Source organism: Oryza sativa, chromosome 7 (genome assembly GCF_034140825.1).
Source record: "Oryza sativa Japonica Group chromosome 7, ASM3414082v1".
NCBI lineage: Eukaryota > Viridiplantae > Streptophyta > Magnoliopsida > Poales > Poaceae > Oryza > Oryza sativa.
Window position 1 is genome coordinate 4,563,383 of NC_089041.1, and position 12,192 is coordinate 4,575,574.

Below are 12,192 nucleotides of genomic sequence, written 5' to 3' on the forward strand. Positions count from 1 at the left end.
ATAAGGTGTTGGTCTGCACTGGGCGTAGAATCCAGGAGCTGCAATCAGGAAATTCTTGGTCTTTGTTTCCATTAAAAAAGAATACAGTGATAATTGAAACTTCGTTCCCATTCAAAGATAGTAATGGTTGAGACATTGGATATGTGGGCAGCCGGATAATGTGATTTTTTTTCTTTCGCCATTAGTTACATCATCAGACACATGTACACCACCTGTAGACACATGAATGCATATGCATGGTTTTGGGGAGAATATGGAGGGGTTTGTCCGGCCTGTATGAGCCTAATCTCTTATCAAGAAAAGAAAACTGAATGCTCATATTCAGTTTTTCTTTCTCTCTCTTTCTATGGGTGTTACCCAGATGCCGAAGATGGTGCAAAATTGCAAAAAACCTCTGATAATCTATAATTCTATCTCCATTTTATATTATAAGATGTTTTAACTTTTTCTTTAGTTTATAAAAATATTAGTAACATCTACTACATAATCGTTTTGTATAAGAATATTACTATATTTGTTCTACAAATTTAATCAAAATTTAAAAAGTTCAACTTAGAAAAAAAAATCAAAACGTTTTTCACATACACATTGACAGACGGCTCTGACAAGTAGATAACCAGATACCTGCCGGTAGTAGAAATTGCAGCCCAGCCCACCAAATAACAGGAGGTCAAAACGGCAAGACCCAGAACCCGGTCCAACAACATCGTTCTGGCTCAACAAAGGAAAGGGCCACAAGGTGGCAGCATTCACGTTATTATAACAAAATGAACAATAGTCGAGAATTACGGCGGAGAATTTTATTATCAACTGCAACAGTTCAGGCACATTAGCAAAACCTTTTAATAATTAATCCCCCATTAGACATATCTTCAATTCAGGTACATTAGCCAGAGACGACGATCTGTTGTTACGTTATGGTGACGATACACATGTGCGACAGCGATACTGCATAAATACGAGATCCAAAATTAAGCGTGCTAATTATCTGCCTCCTGTAGTAGCACCGCATCTATGTCCTTTTTTTTTTCGCTTTACCTCTTCTCTACTTGCAACATGCACAGTCTGAAGCGCAAGAGAGCTCAACGCCATCTTGCAGAAGCTGACAGGTAGGGTGCTGATCACTCATCATCAGTACTCAGTCATCACTTCTTCGCCTGCCTTCTTGATGCAGCTCCGATGAGGAGAGCCTTCCCAACAAGCCCAGTGTTGAGCACGCAGACGGCAGCCACTGCGCCACCGAACACCACCCATTTCCAGTCGAACCCTGGTTGAACCGCTCTGGAATTCTCACTCTCATCGATGGTTTTCGCTGCATTGGAGGGCTCTTGATCCAGGGGGCAACTGGAACTAGCAATAGATGTCTTGGTGGTTACTCGAGCCATGATGGCACTGCGAGAGAGGGTGTTCTCTGTGTCTCTCATTTGCTGGTATGCTCTAAATCCGGACTGGAACTTCTTTACAGCACCCCACATGCCATGCCGGACACCCACCTTGGCGACATCTTTAGGGATGCCCATGTCCTCGTAGTGGACCAGCGTTACTTCACATGCGGATTGCTGTCCATCTTGTTTCGGTGATTGAACTGTGGTTACCCAAACAGAAAAGGGAACAGAATGTCAAGGTATAAACATTTGTGTTCCTTCTTGACCAAAACTTGTGATGAAAGGAACTAATTCAGGTGAAGTAAGAATAGTGGTAGGAACAAAAGTTACCTGCTCTAATACGCCAACTTGAGAAATACAGTTCCACACGCCTTGGTTTTTCCTTCTTAGGCAAAGCTGGATAAGGAACTCCCTGCAAATGGAAGTGTTTCAGTGCTCACAAGTCTCTCAACAAGCATATGCGCTATAATAGATAGTAGTCAAATTTTCTACATAGTGCATTGCCAACAATCTTCAAATACATGTATTTCTAATGTTGATTATGCAAGAATGCTAGGCCATGGCGTCTGATTCTCTGGGCTGAGATCCAGGTTTGAAATTTGAACCAAATGTAAGAAGAGCTACATGCATGAGCTATGCAAAAGTATCCTCTAGAAGCCAGACACTATTGACTTCGATCTCCATTCACATCAACTACACCTTCAACACCTTAAAATACAATGGATGTATGTTTGATCTAGCACTCTCAAAAAAAGTAAGTACAATCGTATCGATGTCAGAATTGCAATTTGCAGAAAGCCAGGCAAGATTGCTACGCAACAAACAATGTTTTAGTATACCAGATCTTTTGTTCACTAAAAGATCTGCCTTGTAGTCACTAATAAATCTAATTACCTTCTAGACCTAGAATCCTCATCCTTTTAGATAATTGGAAAATATCCAGCCTCTGCGTCAAGAGAAGCACCCAGACCGCTACCTAGAATCCTCAAAAATCAGATACTATCTCTATTCATGAATATTTATCACTTTTCACCACATTTTCTTCTGAATAAATATTTGTCACTTCATGTTCCCAAGTAGAATTTCCAGTTTTGTCCTTATTCCCCTTTCCACTTTTGGCAGAAAATAGTAAGTAGTTTACTTACTAGGGTTAATTTGGTCACATATAAATAGCCTTCGCAACAGAACATTGGTTAAGCATTCGTGAACAGAGGTAGTATCTTGCAATAGGTGCTCATACAATTACAGTAGTTAAGCACTTAAGTTAGATATCCATATGAGAACATCAGCCAAAGCCAGGTTAGCATATCATAAAAATGTCTTGTGAAAATAGTAATACTGGAACCTTGTGGTAGAAATACCTTTGTAACACAATAGTAAGTTTTCCCAGATTCCCATATCCGCCGCCCAAAAATGTATTCACGGTCACTGCAAAAGAAAGGGAACTACAAAACAAGCAACATGTTGAAATTACATGATTCAATATGTAATTTGGGGGATATGCTTGTCAAGAGATATGCAGGTCAAGTTGTCATACCTTTTTTATCCAGTGAATAATCATAGTTCCATTTTGGGGGAACTCCTCCAAAATTTTGAAATATGCAAGCATGGGATCCCACTTCAGACGAAATTCATCATCCCAGAAGAAATCTCTAACAAGCTCAGGAGTAGCATCCTCAAAAATAGTGCGACTACAGTACATGATAGGTCCCACCTACAAGCAAAGGAAGATCAGTCCATTAGATGTTGCACTATAACCTATATGCTATTGATTTGGTCACATCAAACGTAGATTCATTGAAAAGACAGGAAATGAACCAAAGGTGCAAAGCAAGGAAATGAATTAATATTATACCACGGCAAGCCAAGGTCATCACAGGATTTTAAAAACATAAATTCTGATCTTGGTACAGTTGATTCAACTTTCAGAGTTTTTCTTTCAATTCAGATGCTAGTATTTAACTTATTTCTAATACAGGGCCCTCTAATCATTTACGCAATCACGCTATACATATACTTTGACATCTGTTTCTTTCCTACAATCCCATTGGAAAACATACCTCAGGCTCACGGCGCCAGGCCTTGTAAGTCATGTTGGAAGTGGTACGTTCCATCAAATGCTGCCATGTTGTATCCCCACTCTCCTTGTTATCAAGAAGTTGTACGAGGTGTTCTAGGTCCTTCTCAGTGACAACATGATGGCCGCCCTCAAAAAATGTTCTAATATGGACAGAAGAAAAGGATTTTAGCAAACAGTTTGTTGCATAAACCTATATTGAAGTCAGTTTAAATAGATGCAATCATGCTTTGAAATAACTTTTTGTTTGCATTAGTTATTAACTACTGTAACATAACAAATGGGTCACCCGATGAAAAAACATATCAACTAGGTCAATATATAACAGGCAATCATGTAAAAGTTCAATTATGTCCAACAAGTCTAAAATTCTCAAGTCCTAATCAGCATTTGAAATTTCAGTCAGAAGCTCCCAGTCATTTATGTTGATGATGGCTTGATGCATTTTATGTCAGTACATCGACCATTGATCACCCACTTGACCCAATGAACTCAATCACATCAAATTCAGTTGCTAAAGAAAGAAGAATAAGTCTGTTACTCAACTCCACAATTTGGCAATAACAGTATTGGTCAAATTCAAGGGTAAAGTACAATGGATCATCTTATTAACAGTTGTACTTAACAAATAGCAAACGAATTTTCTTGTACTAATCCTTCCACTATATGATTTTAATATGACACATTGAAACCCTTGATACGCACAACTTTCACTTAATGTTATCTGTCGGAGCATAAATACTACGGACATCAAGCACCTTAATTTTAACATAACATCGATAATTTGAAATTCAAGCATGCCATAAGCATAAATTCGCTCTGTCAGTACATGTTTTTTTAGATAATGGATTTTCATTAATCCAGCCTCTATAGCTCTGTCAGTACATATGGCATCATCATCAGTTCAGTTAAAATTATGCAATTTCACCAAAAGCTACGGCGCTCCTAACCTGCCATCAGCATTAGTCACCACAGAATTGAGTTGTGAGCACATTGATTTCGATTATCAGTAATAAATTCAATTTCGAGATGGCGCACACCTAGTTCCCAACGGACGCAGCTAACAAGGCAAACGCTGCGCATTCCCACCTCATCCTACCACGCTAACCCACAGCGATAATAGATAATCCAACTCAAGAGGATCCCACCTGCCATCGACGCAATCGCCGGCGTCCCCGGAGGCGTCGGCGGCGTCGTCGTCGTCGGCCAAGGCGGCGTCCTTGCGCTGGTGCTTGCCGCGGCTGCCGAAGGCGGTGGAGAGGAGCCGCGGCGCGACGGAGAAGGCGGAGAGCGCGGTGCAGGCGAGCCAGAGGCGGCGCGCGCCGAGGCCCGGGGGAACGTAGAGGAGGCGGAGGCGGCTTCGGAACCCCAGGTAGAGCAGCCCCGTCCATCGCGGCCGCCACGCCCAGCCGATGACGAGCCCGATCATGACGGCCGCCCAGATCGGCACCGCGCACAGCAGCACGTCCACCGCCATCTCCGCCACCGCCGGCCGCCGCAGCAGCCCCACCGCCTCCTCGTACCACCCCGCCATTGCTAGGGCTCGAAGCTTCCTCCCTCTCTCTCTCTCTCTCTCTCCTCTCTTTTTTTCCCCTTGCAAAAATGGAGAAAGGGAAGGGGAAGGGGAGGAGAGAGACACGGGCCAGGGCGACGAGTTGTTTTTGGAGGGGTGGGTGAAACATGCGTCGGTGAGGCTGGCCGGTGGGGCCGCGGGGATCTGGGCCCACCTGTCAGTGGCAGCGGGGGAGGGGCGGTTGGTGAGGCGGGCCCACCTGGCAGTGGATAGGGGTGAATCGGCAGCATATGCCTCCGACATATACGGGTCTCGCGAGGCGGACTCGTGTTTATCCGGAGACCGGAGTGGATAGAAATAATAATTAATTTAGCGTGCGAGATTCACGATGAGATCCCTCCGCTTGTGACGTGGCGGGGCGTTAATGGCCGCGGGTAATCGTTGAAACGGTACGGGCAGTGGGGATTGGTCACTGGAGCTTGCTCCCTGACACATGGGGCAGCCAATTAATTACTGCTCCGCTCTGCTTTGACCTGCAATGACATGTGGGCCCAGCCATCTGGTATGTTGATCGAGAGCTCCATCCATAAATTCGTACTCCCTCCGTCTCATAATATAAGAGATTTTGAGTTTTTTTTATTTGTACTTCTTGATTGCTCGTCTTATTCAAAAAAATTTAAAATTATTATTTATTTTTTTTGACTTGCTTTATTATCCAAAATACTTTAAGCATAACTTTTCGTTTTTTATATTTATACAAATTTTTTGAATAAGACGAGTGGTCAAACAGTGCAAGCAAAAACTCAAAATCCCTTATATTATGGGACGGAAGGAGTATTAATTTTGACTTACAATAATCAAATTTGACCAATGGTATAAAAGAAAATGCTCCATATTAGTTTAGTCAAGTTGGTACTATATTGTTTTGTGTTCTAGTCAATGTAGTTTATGGAATAATGCCTTACAATAACAGATATTATCTTTACTATTAAATCATCGATGGTACGAGTTGAAATTAACAAATATTGACAATTGGAATTTGGGAGATCGGTCATGTTTGATTTAGATTATTAAACGAATTATTAAAAAATAAACATAATAAATAGCTTAGACAAGTTAATAATGTGCTAGAAAACATCTTTTTGAGATTGTTTTGTTAAAGCATGGTGCAAATAATTCGGTAAATAAACTGAAAAGAATATGGCAGGAGTAATTATTTCTGTAGCAACGCACATTCAGATGGATTCATGGAGTGCGTTGCGAAATATTCAGAGTTGGTCGACCTTGTTGATATCGGTTGAAGACAACAGAAGGAATCCAGTTAGGCGGCTGCCTCCTGCATATCCTAAGCGAAGCAGCTGGGTCAGTTCAGTTCACTTTCTCGAATACATTTTCAAGAGGTAGCAACAGCTAATAGCACGAATAAAATATGAGGCGGTTGTTCAATGATGACACAAACAAAGCTGTACCGAATTGACATTTTGAGTCTCAACCCTCAACGATCAACCAGAACATGTGATTGCATCACGACAATTATTCGATCAGAAAGGAACATAAAAGTCATGGAGGAAAAACAGCAGAGAGATCAGAAAAGCGTATATGAATATATAAGCTCGTGCCTGTGTTAATTGAGATTCCAGAAGAATTGTCACAAACCGTTGAGGAACATGAGCCTAGACGCTTAAGATACAATAATTTGAAATCACATTAAACGCATGTGCAGGATGTACTGCCAATCCGAGCAGAGAGCAAGATTTGCAAAGAAAACAAAAAAAAAATGTAGCTAGCACATATACTACTTGTACAATCCTCGAGTGCCATACATAGAAGAGCTACACTTGAAAACAAACTTCTCGAAATTACTCAAATTGAGCTACCTTTAGAAGAACTATATTGGCTTTGCAACTTTACTCAACCAACCATTTCTTGTCTTGCAAAATTCAGCAGCACCATCCCTTGTTGATTGACCGAAAATAGCCTGTGCCCCGATAGTAAACCTAATTTACCAACCAGCATCCTCCAATCCCTGCAACATCATGATGCATTTAAATACTGAAGAAAGCAAGTACCAGTTTTGAAATAACTAAACACTTCATTGGAATCGAGCTCCTAGCAACTGATGATCTCTTTGCTACTCATAAAATTTTGGGGGCCTTTCAGTACTCTCAATCTTTTCTGAAGTAATCTATGTGAATGCTCAACAAACAAACATCAAGGTAAAATATGTACCCTTGGCCACTTTTAATCAAATTTACATATTATATTGTTGAATTTTTTTTTTTGTGTGCATGGACAAGAGTAACCCCTGTCTAGTCCAAGCTCCAGCCAACATTAGTACTACACCATCTTGTCCCCATCTCATCCTCTAACCTAGCCCCTCCAGCAGTGCCTCCTTTCTTCACAATGCATTGGCATCCATAGGAATTGAGAGCGACTCTACTGCCCACACCTTTGCACAGGGCAGGCTTTCGCTGCATCAAGTGGGATGAAGACACATTCAGGGTGGCTTGTTCAAGTCCATAAAAAAACTGAGCACAGCTAGAAGCTGATGAAGCAGTTCACTGTCTTTATTGGAAGGGTCAAGTCCGATTTACCCCCCTCAACACTATTGCAAAAGTACAATTTACCCCCTTCAACTATAAAACCACAAGATACACCCCTCATCTATTCAATCCAGACACTTAACCCCCTCATACCCTGTTTTAGGTGGTTTAGGGCTGAGTTGTCTTGACATTACTTGTTCTCATACAAACCTTGCTTCTGACACATTTTGTGTTCTCATAAAGAACAAATCCCTGTTTGTCATTACAATGTCAACCTGGTGCTATTAAGACTTATATTACTTGTTCCTTGTCCTTGCTTCTGTTTCTTTTTTTTTTTTTTTGGCACAGACCTCATTGCACAAACAATATATATGACAGGAAACAACTGATTTATATTTCTGTAAAGACCTTGGGGGTTTCTGCAAACAACTGATTTATATGACAGAAAACAACGATAAATTTCTTCTTGTCCAGAACTTGGGGGGTTTTGCTGTTACATTGCATGGCTACATTTTGATGTTTTGATCTACTAACGGTATATGTTCTTCGCTGTATGAGTCAGTCACTGAAATGCACCAAATTGTGAGTTCCAAAGACCACGAGGTGCCATCTGGGAGAAATGGCACAGGTAAAAAACAAGTGCCTGCATCAAGCTAAGTTTGCAAGATTCAGTGGATTATCAAGACAACTCAGCTCTAAACCACCTAAAACAGGGTATGAGGGGGGCTTAATTGTCCGGATTGAATTGATGAGGGGTGTATTTTGTCTTGTTTCGTAGTTTAGGGGGGGGGGTGTAAAATGAAATGAATCCATGGTTCAAGTTCCAGGCCTCACTTAAATGTGACATTGTTCATAGTGTTAAACTGACATAGTTCATGGTATTGTTCTAATTAATAATCTGACACGGTTCAATACAAAAACCTCGCATGGCCCTGACTAGTCTGGGTGGAGAAGCAACTCGACAGATCCATCCTCAGAATCTTCTCCAGAGTGAAGTCAGCAGGACCGGAGGAGAAGAACATATTCCGGTTCAGCGCGCTTTTGTGGCTGCCATGGCTTGCCGTTCGATCAAGGTTTTGGGGTCGGGTTGGGAATGAGTTAGGGAATTCAGAGCTCAGGTCTTGGGTGGGGCCAGGAATAGCCAGTGGTAAAAAACATCCAGTCAAAAATGCATTGCTAAAGAAGATAAAAAATCGGGCAAAGGGTATACAATGGCATGCTTGGAAGCAACGCCAGTTTGGAATGACATATTTCTAAGCCTCAACTGATCAGTGGCATACATCTAAAGTGGTAACTATGGAGTAGCACCAATCTAGTTTTTCTTATATTGAGTACTTGTTATGGGAGCAAATATTCTGGTTGTGATATCAACTTGGACTACCACGCTGTAAATTGGGCTTCCCCAAGGCAGCAAGGCCCCACTTACACTAGAATGAAATTGAGATCAAGATTTACATACTGGTCAACAACCAATTCAAAATAAAGTATCAGCTTGCAAGTATTCAATGATCTATGATGCAATGCAACTCAGTAAATCACCCACAAAGAAAAAAAATGTAGTCATTCAGATTGTCAAAGTTCAAACTCTAAGATGCAATGAAGCTACACGCTTTTGATGGGAATAGCCAGAATGTGGTCCAGAAAAAGGATATGCATCAGAACTATTTGTTCACATTCAGCTTCGAGCTTTCAACTATCATAACTGATATGTACTGAAATTTATATTTACCTGTCTAAGTTATGACATGATTGCCTCTACTTTGGATCGTACTTCAACCCCAGAGAACGCTTCTAATTAACTTATAATTTATAAAATACTGTTTCAGAAATCTAAGGTGGTGTTTGGATGCAGGGAGACTAATTTTAGTCCCTATCACATCGGAGGTTGGGACACTAATTAGAAGTATTAAACGTAGACTAATGACAAAACCCATTCCATAACCATGGACTAATTCGCGAGACAAATCTATTGAGCCTAATTAATTCATGAGTAGCCTATGTGTTGCTACAGTAAACATGTGCTAAATATGGATTAATTAGGCTTAAAAACTTGTCTCGCGAATTAGCTTTCATTTATGCAATTAGTTTTGTAATTAGTCTATGTTTAATACTCCTAATTAGTATCCAAACATCCGATGTGACAGGGACTAAAGTTTAGTTAGGGGTATCAAAACACCCCCTAAGTAATCACACTGGAAAATTAGGTGGAAAGGAATTGCATTCTATGTGTGGACAACTGGACTTTAAAGTGGGTCACCACACACAAGTCATATAGGTGTAGATTCTAAAATAGAGACCTGCCACGCTTGAATAGACACACTTGAGACTGGCAATTTTATGAGGTTTCCTATGTTATAAACTGTCACTATTAAACCACCATGCGATAATTCCACATTTTGTTACCATAATAATCCAATATTCACATCAAATGAAAAAAAAGGCCCATAACCTATGTTGGACATCTTTGGGCTCAACCCTGTCGGTTAACTGGTAAAGGTTCAATCTGGGAATTTTCTCAACACTACATAATGCAAGACCAGCTGTGATTGACATGTTGCAAGTTTGTTTGATCACTTCCATGAGCAAAGTTTGTATCATAAAGGCCATTGGAACTCATTATTTATGCACAAAATAAATACTGATTAACACATGAAACACACCTATATTGATATGGTTTACTCCACTTATCAACAACAGAGGCAACAAGACAATTTACATTGTTTTCAAAAATCATTTGTAACTACGAGATTCGACCATCCATAGCCTTGCATTATCGATACAATTGCAAGCAAGTACATAACATTAGTCTCCATTTGCAAATTAAGAGGCATCACAATATAACCAAGTAGCTCATCCTCCAATGCGCAGTACATAAATATCCAATGCGCAATACATAAATATCTAGCCCCCAGAGCATCTTTTAAAACTTCTAACGTGATTTTTTTATACTCTAGTTATGCATCTACTGCATAATCATAAACTTGCAAGGACGGATAATTATCTCCAAGCAAAAGATGCCATACCATAACCACCGGGAGCAATCACATGCGTGGCTGCGGGCGAAGGATCATGATGATGATGTCAATGGCCATGAACGCGATGAGCGGGCTGAGGTCGAGCTTGCGGCCGAACACGGGGGGCATGACCTCGCGGCAGAGCGCGAGGAAGGGGTCGCAGAGGTCGCGCAGCGCGGAGAATGGCTGGCGGTCCCAGGGGATGTTGGGGAACCACGAGAAGAGCACGCCGACGAGCAGCACCTCCCTGTACACCCCCAGCCACCGCACCACCGCCGACATCGCCGCGGCCACCGGCGCCCGCAGCGGCGCGAGGTTGACGCTCCGCAGGCCGACCTCCAGCGTCGAGAGCGGGGCCAGCAGCCCGCCCACCGCCGAAGCCGCCGCCTCCGCCGCGGCGCGCGGCGGCGGCGGCGACGAGCGGAGGCCGCGGGGGAGGGGGAGCGGGCGGAGGGCTAGGGTTTGGGGCGGGAGGAGGCGGGTGGCGGGGCTCGGGAAGGCGCGGCGGAGGAGGGGAGGGGGGCGCAGGCACGGGGAGGTGAGGACGCCGTGCATCTCGCCGCCTCTCTGGGGTTCTGGAAGGTTCTAGAAGGGGTGGGGAGGCGAGGAGGCGGAGGAGGAGATGAAGGTGGGGGAGGCTTGCGAAGAGGAAAGGATATGGTGTGCCAATTGGGATCCTCTCCTGTAATGTATGTGCAGTAAGTGCCACTGACATGTGGGCCCGGAATAGGTGGAACCCACATGCCAGTGACACATACTGCAGGTGCAGTACAGTGTACAGCAGTGGATTTGCTACTTTTTGTGGGCTCCACTTGTAAGTGGGTGTGTGTTTTGTATAGTATCCATGTCAAACTGGATTAGGCTGCGTTCAGCATCTCTAGTTTCCAACCGGAAACAAACAGTTCGCACGAAAAATGGAGCGGTATATTAGTGCGTGATTAATTAAGTATTAGCTATTTTAAAAAAAAATGAACTAATTTGATTTTTTAAGAAACTTTCATATAGAAACTTTTTTAAAAAAACGCACCATTTAGTTATTTAAAAATGGTGTGCGCGGAACACGAGGGAGAGGTGTTTATATACGGCTTATATACTCCCTCCGTCCCTAAATAAAAAATGATTTTGGTTGAATGTGACACATATTAGTACAACAAATGTCTAGATTCGTTGTACTAGAATGCATCACATCCAACCAAAATCTATTTAGGGACGGAGGGAGTATATTAGTTCTAAAAACAAACTTGTCTGTGGTCGGCAATTCTGCATCTATAATTTCATAACTTTTTTATTTACAATTCCATTGTGATGAATTAATGGCCGGCCAGATTTTGGATTTCTTTCTAGCAAAACTCCTATTAGAAAGTAGAAATCCAGATAACTAGTTATATATGAATTTTAGACATAACCAGATGATAATAGATAAGTTGTGTTAATAGTTTAATATGTCATGATTATTTTTGGTTGTGATTGTATGAATTATCATGACAGTCATGTCAAAAGTTATAATTAAACTCATGTAGCCATGTCAAATATAATTGATAGTGGCAACAAAATATACTACTCCCTCCGTATTTTAATGTAGGGAAAATTGGAACCATGCCATTATAATTTTGTAAAATTTGAGATATGTCATTCTGACCCACATGTCATTGACTCATGT

The 12,192-nt window shown here is 41.8% G+C and overlaps 2 protein-coding genes across 2 annotated transcripts; both read right to left on the reverse strand.

Moving 5' to 3' along the window:
- Positions 1-775: 775 nt before the first annotated feature.
- LOC4342587 (uncharacterized) lies at positions 776-5,058 on the reverse strand. Its single transcript, XM_015792131.2, has 6 exons — positions 4,611-5,058; positions 3,446-3,605; positions 2,923-3,099; positions 2,747-2,830; positions 1,716-1,797; positions 776-1,585 (listed from the first exon to the last, which is right to left on the reverse strand). Exons 1-6 carry the CDS (start codon positions 4,994-4,996, stop codon positions 1,146-1,148), a joined length of 1,329 nt encoding a protein of 442 aa, XP_015647617.1. The 5' UTR covers positions 4,997-5,058; the 3' UTR covers positions 776-1,145.
- Positions 5,059-6,558: 1,500 nt separating this feature from the next.
- LOC4342588 (protein COFACTOR ASSEMBLY OF COMPLEX C SUBUNIT B CCB3, chloroplastic) lies at positions 6,559-11,191 on the reverse strand. The gene is made up of 2 exons (XM_015789236.3): positions 10,542-11,191; positions 6,559-7,001 (listed from the first exon to the last, which is right to left on the reverse strand). The coding sequence occupies exon 1, from the start codon at positions 11,085-11,087 to the stop codon at positions 10,560-10,562; it is 528 nt and encodes a 175-aa protein (XP_015644722.1). The 5' UTR covers positions 11,088-11,191; the 3' UTR covers positions 6,559-7,001; positions 10,542-10,559.
- Between the last annotated feature and the right edge of the window lie 1,001 nt (positions 11,192-12,192).

What these genes read in the sequence shown, in the direction of transcription:
- LOC4342587 (XM_015792131.2), bottom strand. Translation starts at nt 4,996, where the DNA reads ATGGCGGGGTGGTACGAGGAGGCGGTGGGGCTGCTGCGGCGGCCGGCG. An exon ending in TTATTCACTGGATAAAAAAG is followed by an intron (nt 2,831 to 2,922) that starts GTATGACAACTT and finishes CTTGTTTTGTAG; the next exon opens with TTCCCTTTCTTTTGCAGTGA. An exon ending in AAGTTGGCGTATTAGAGCAG is followed by an intron (nt 1,586 to 1,715) that starts GTAACTTTTGTT and finishes GGGTAACCACAG; the next exon opens with TTCAATCACCGAAACAAGAT.
- LOC4342588 (XM_015789236.3), bottom strand. Translation starts at nt 11,087, where the DNA reads ATGCACGGCGTCCTCACCTCCCCGTGCCTGCGCCCCCCTCCCCTCCTC.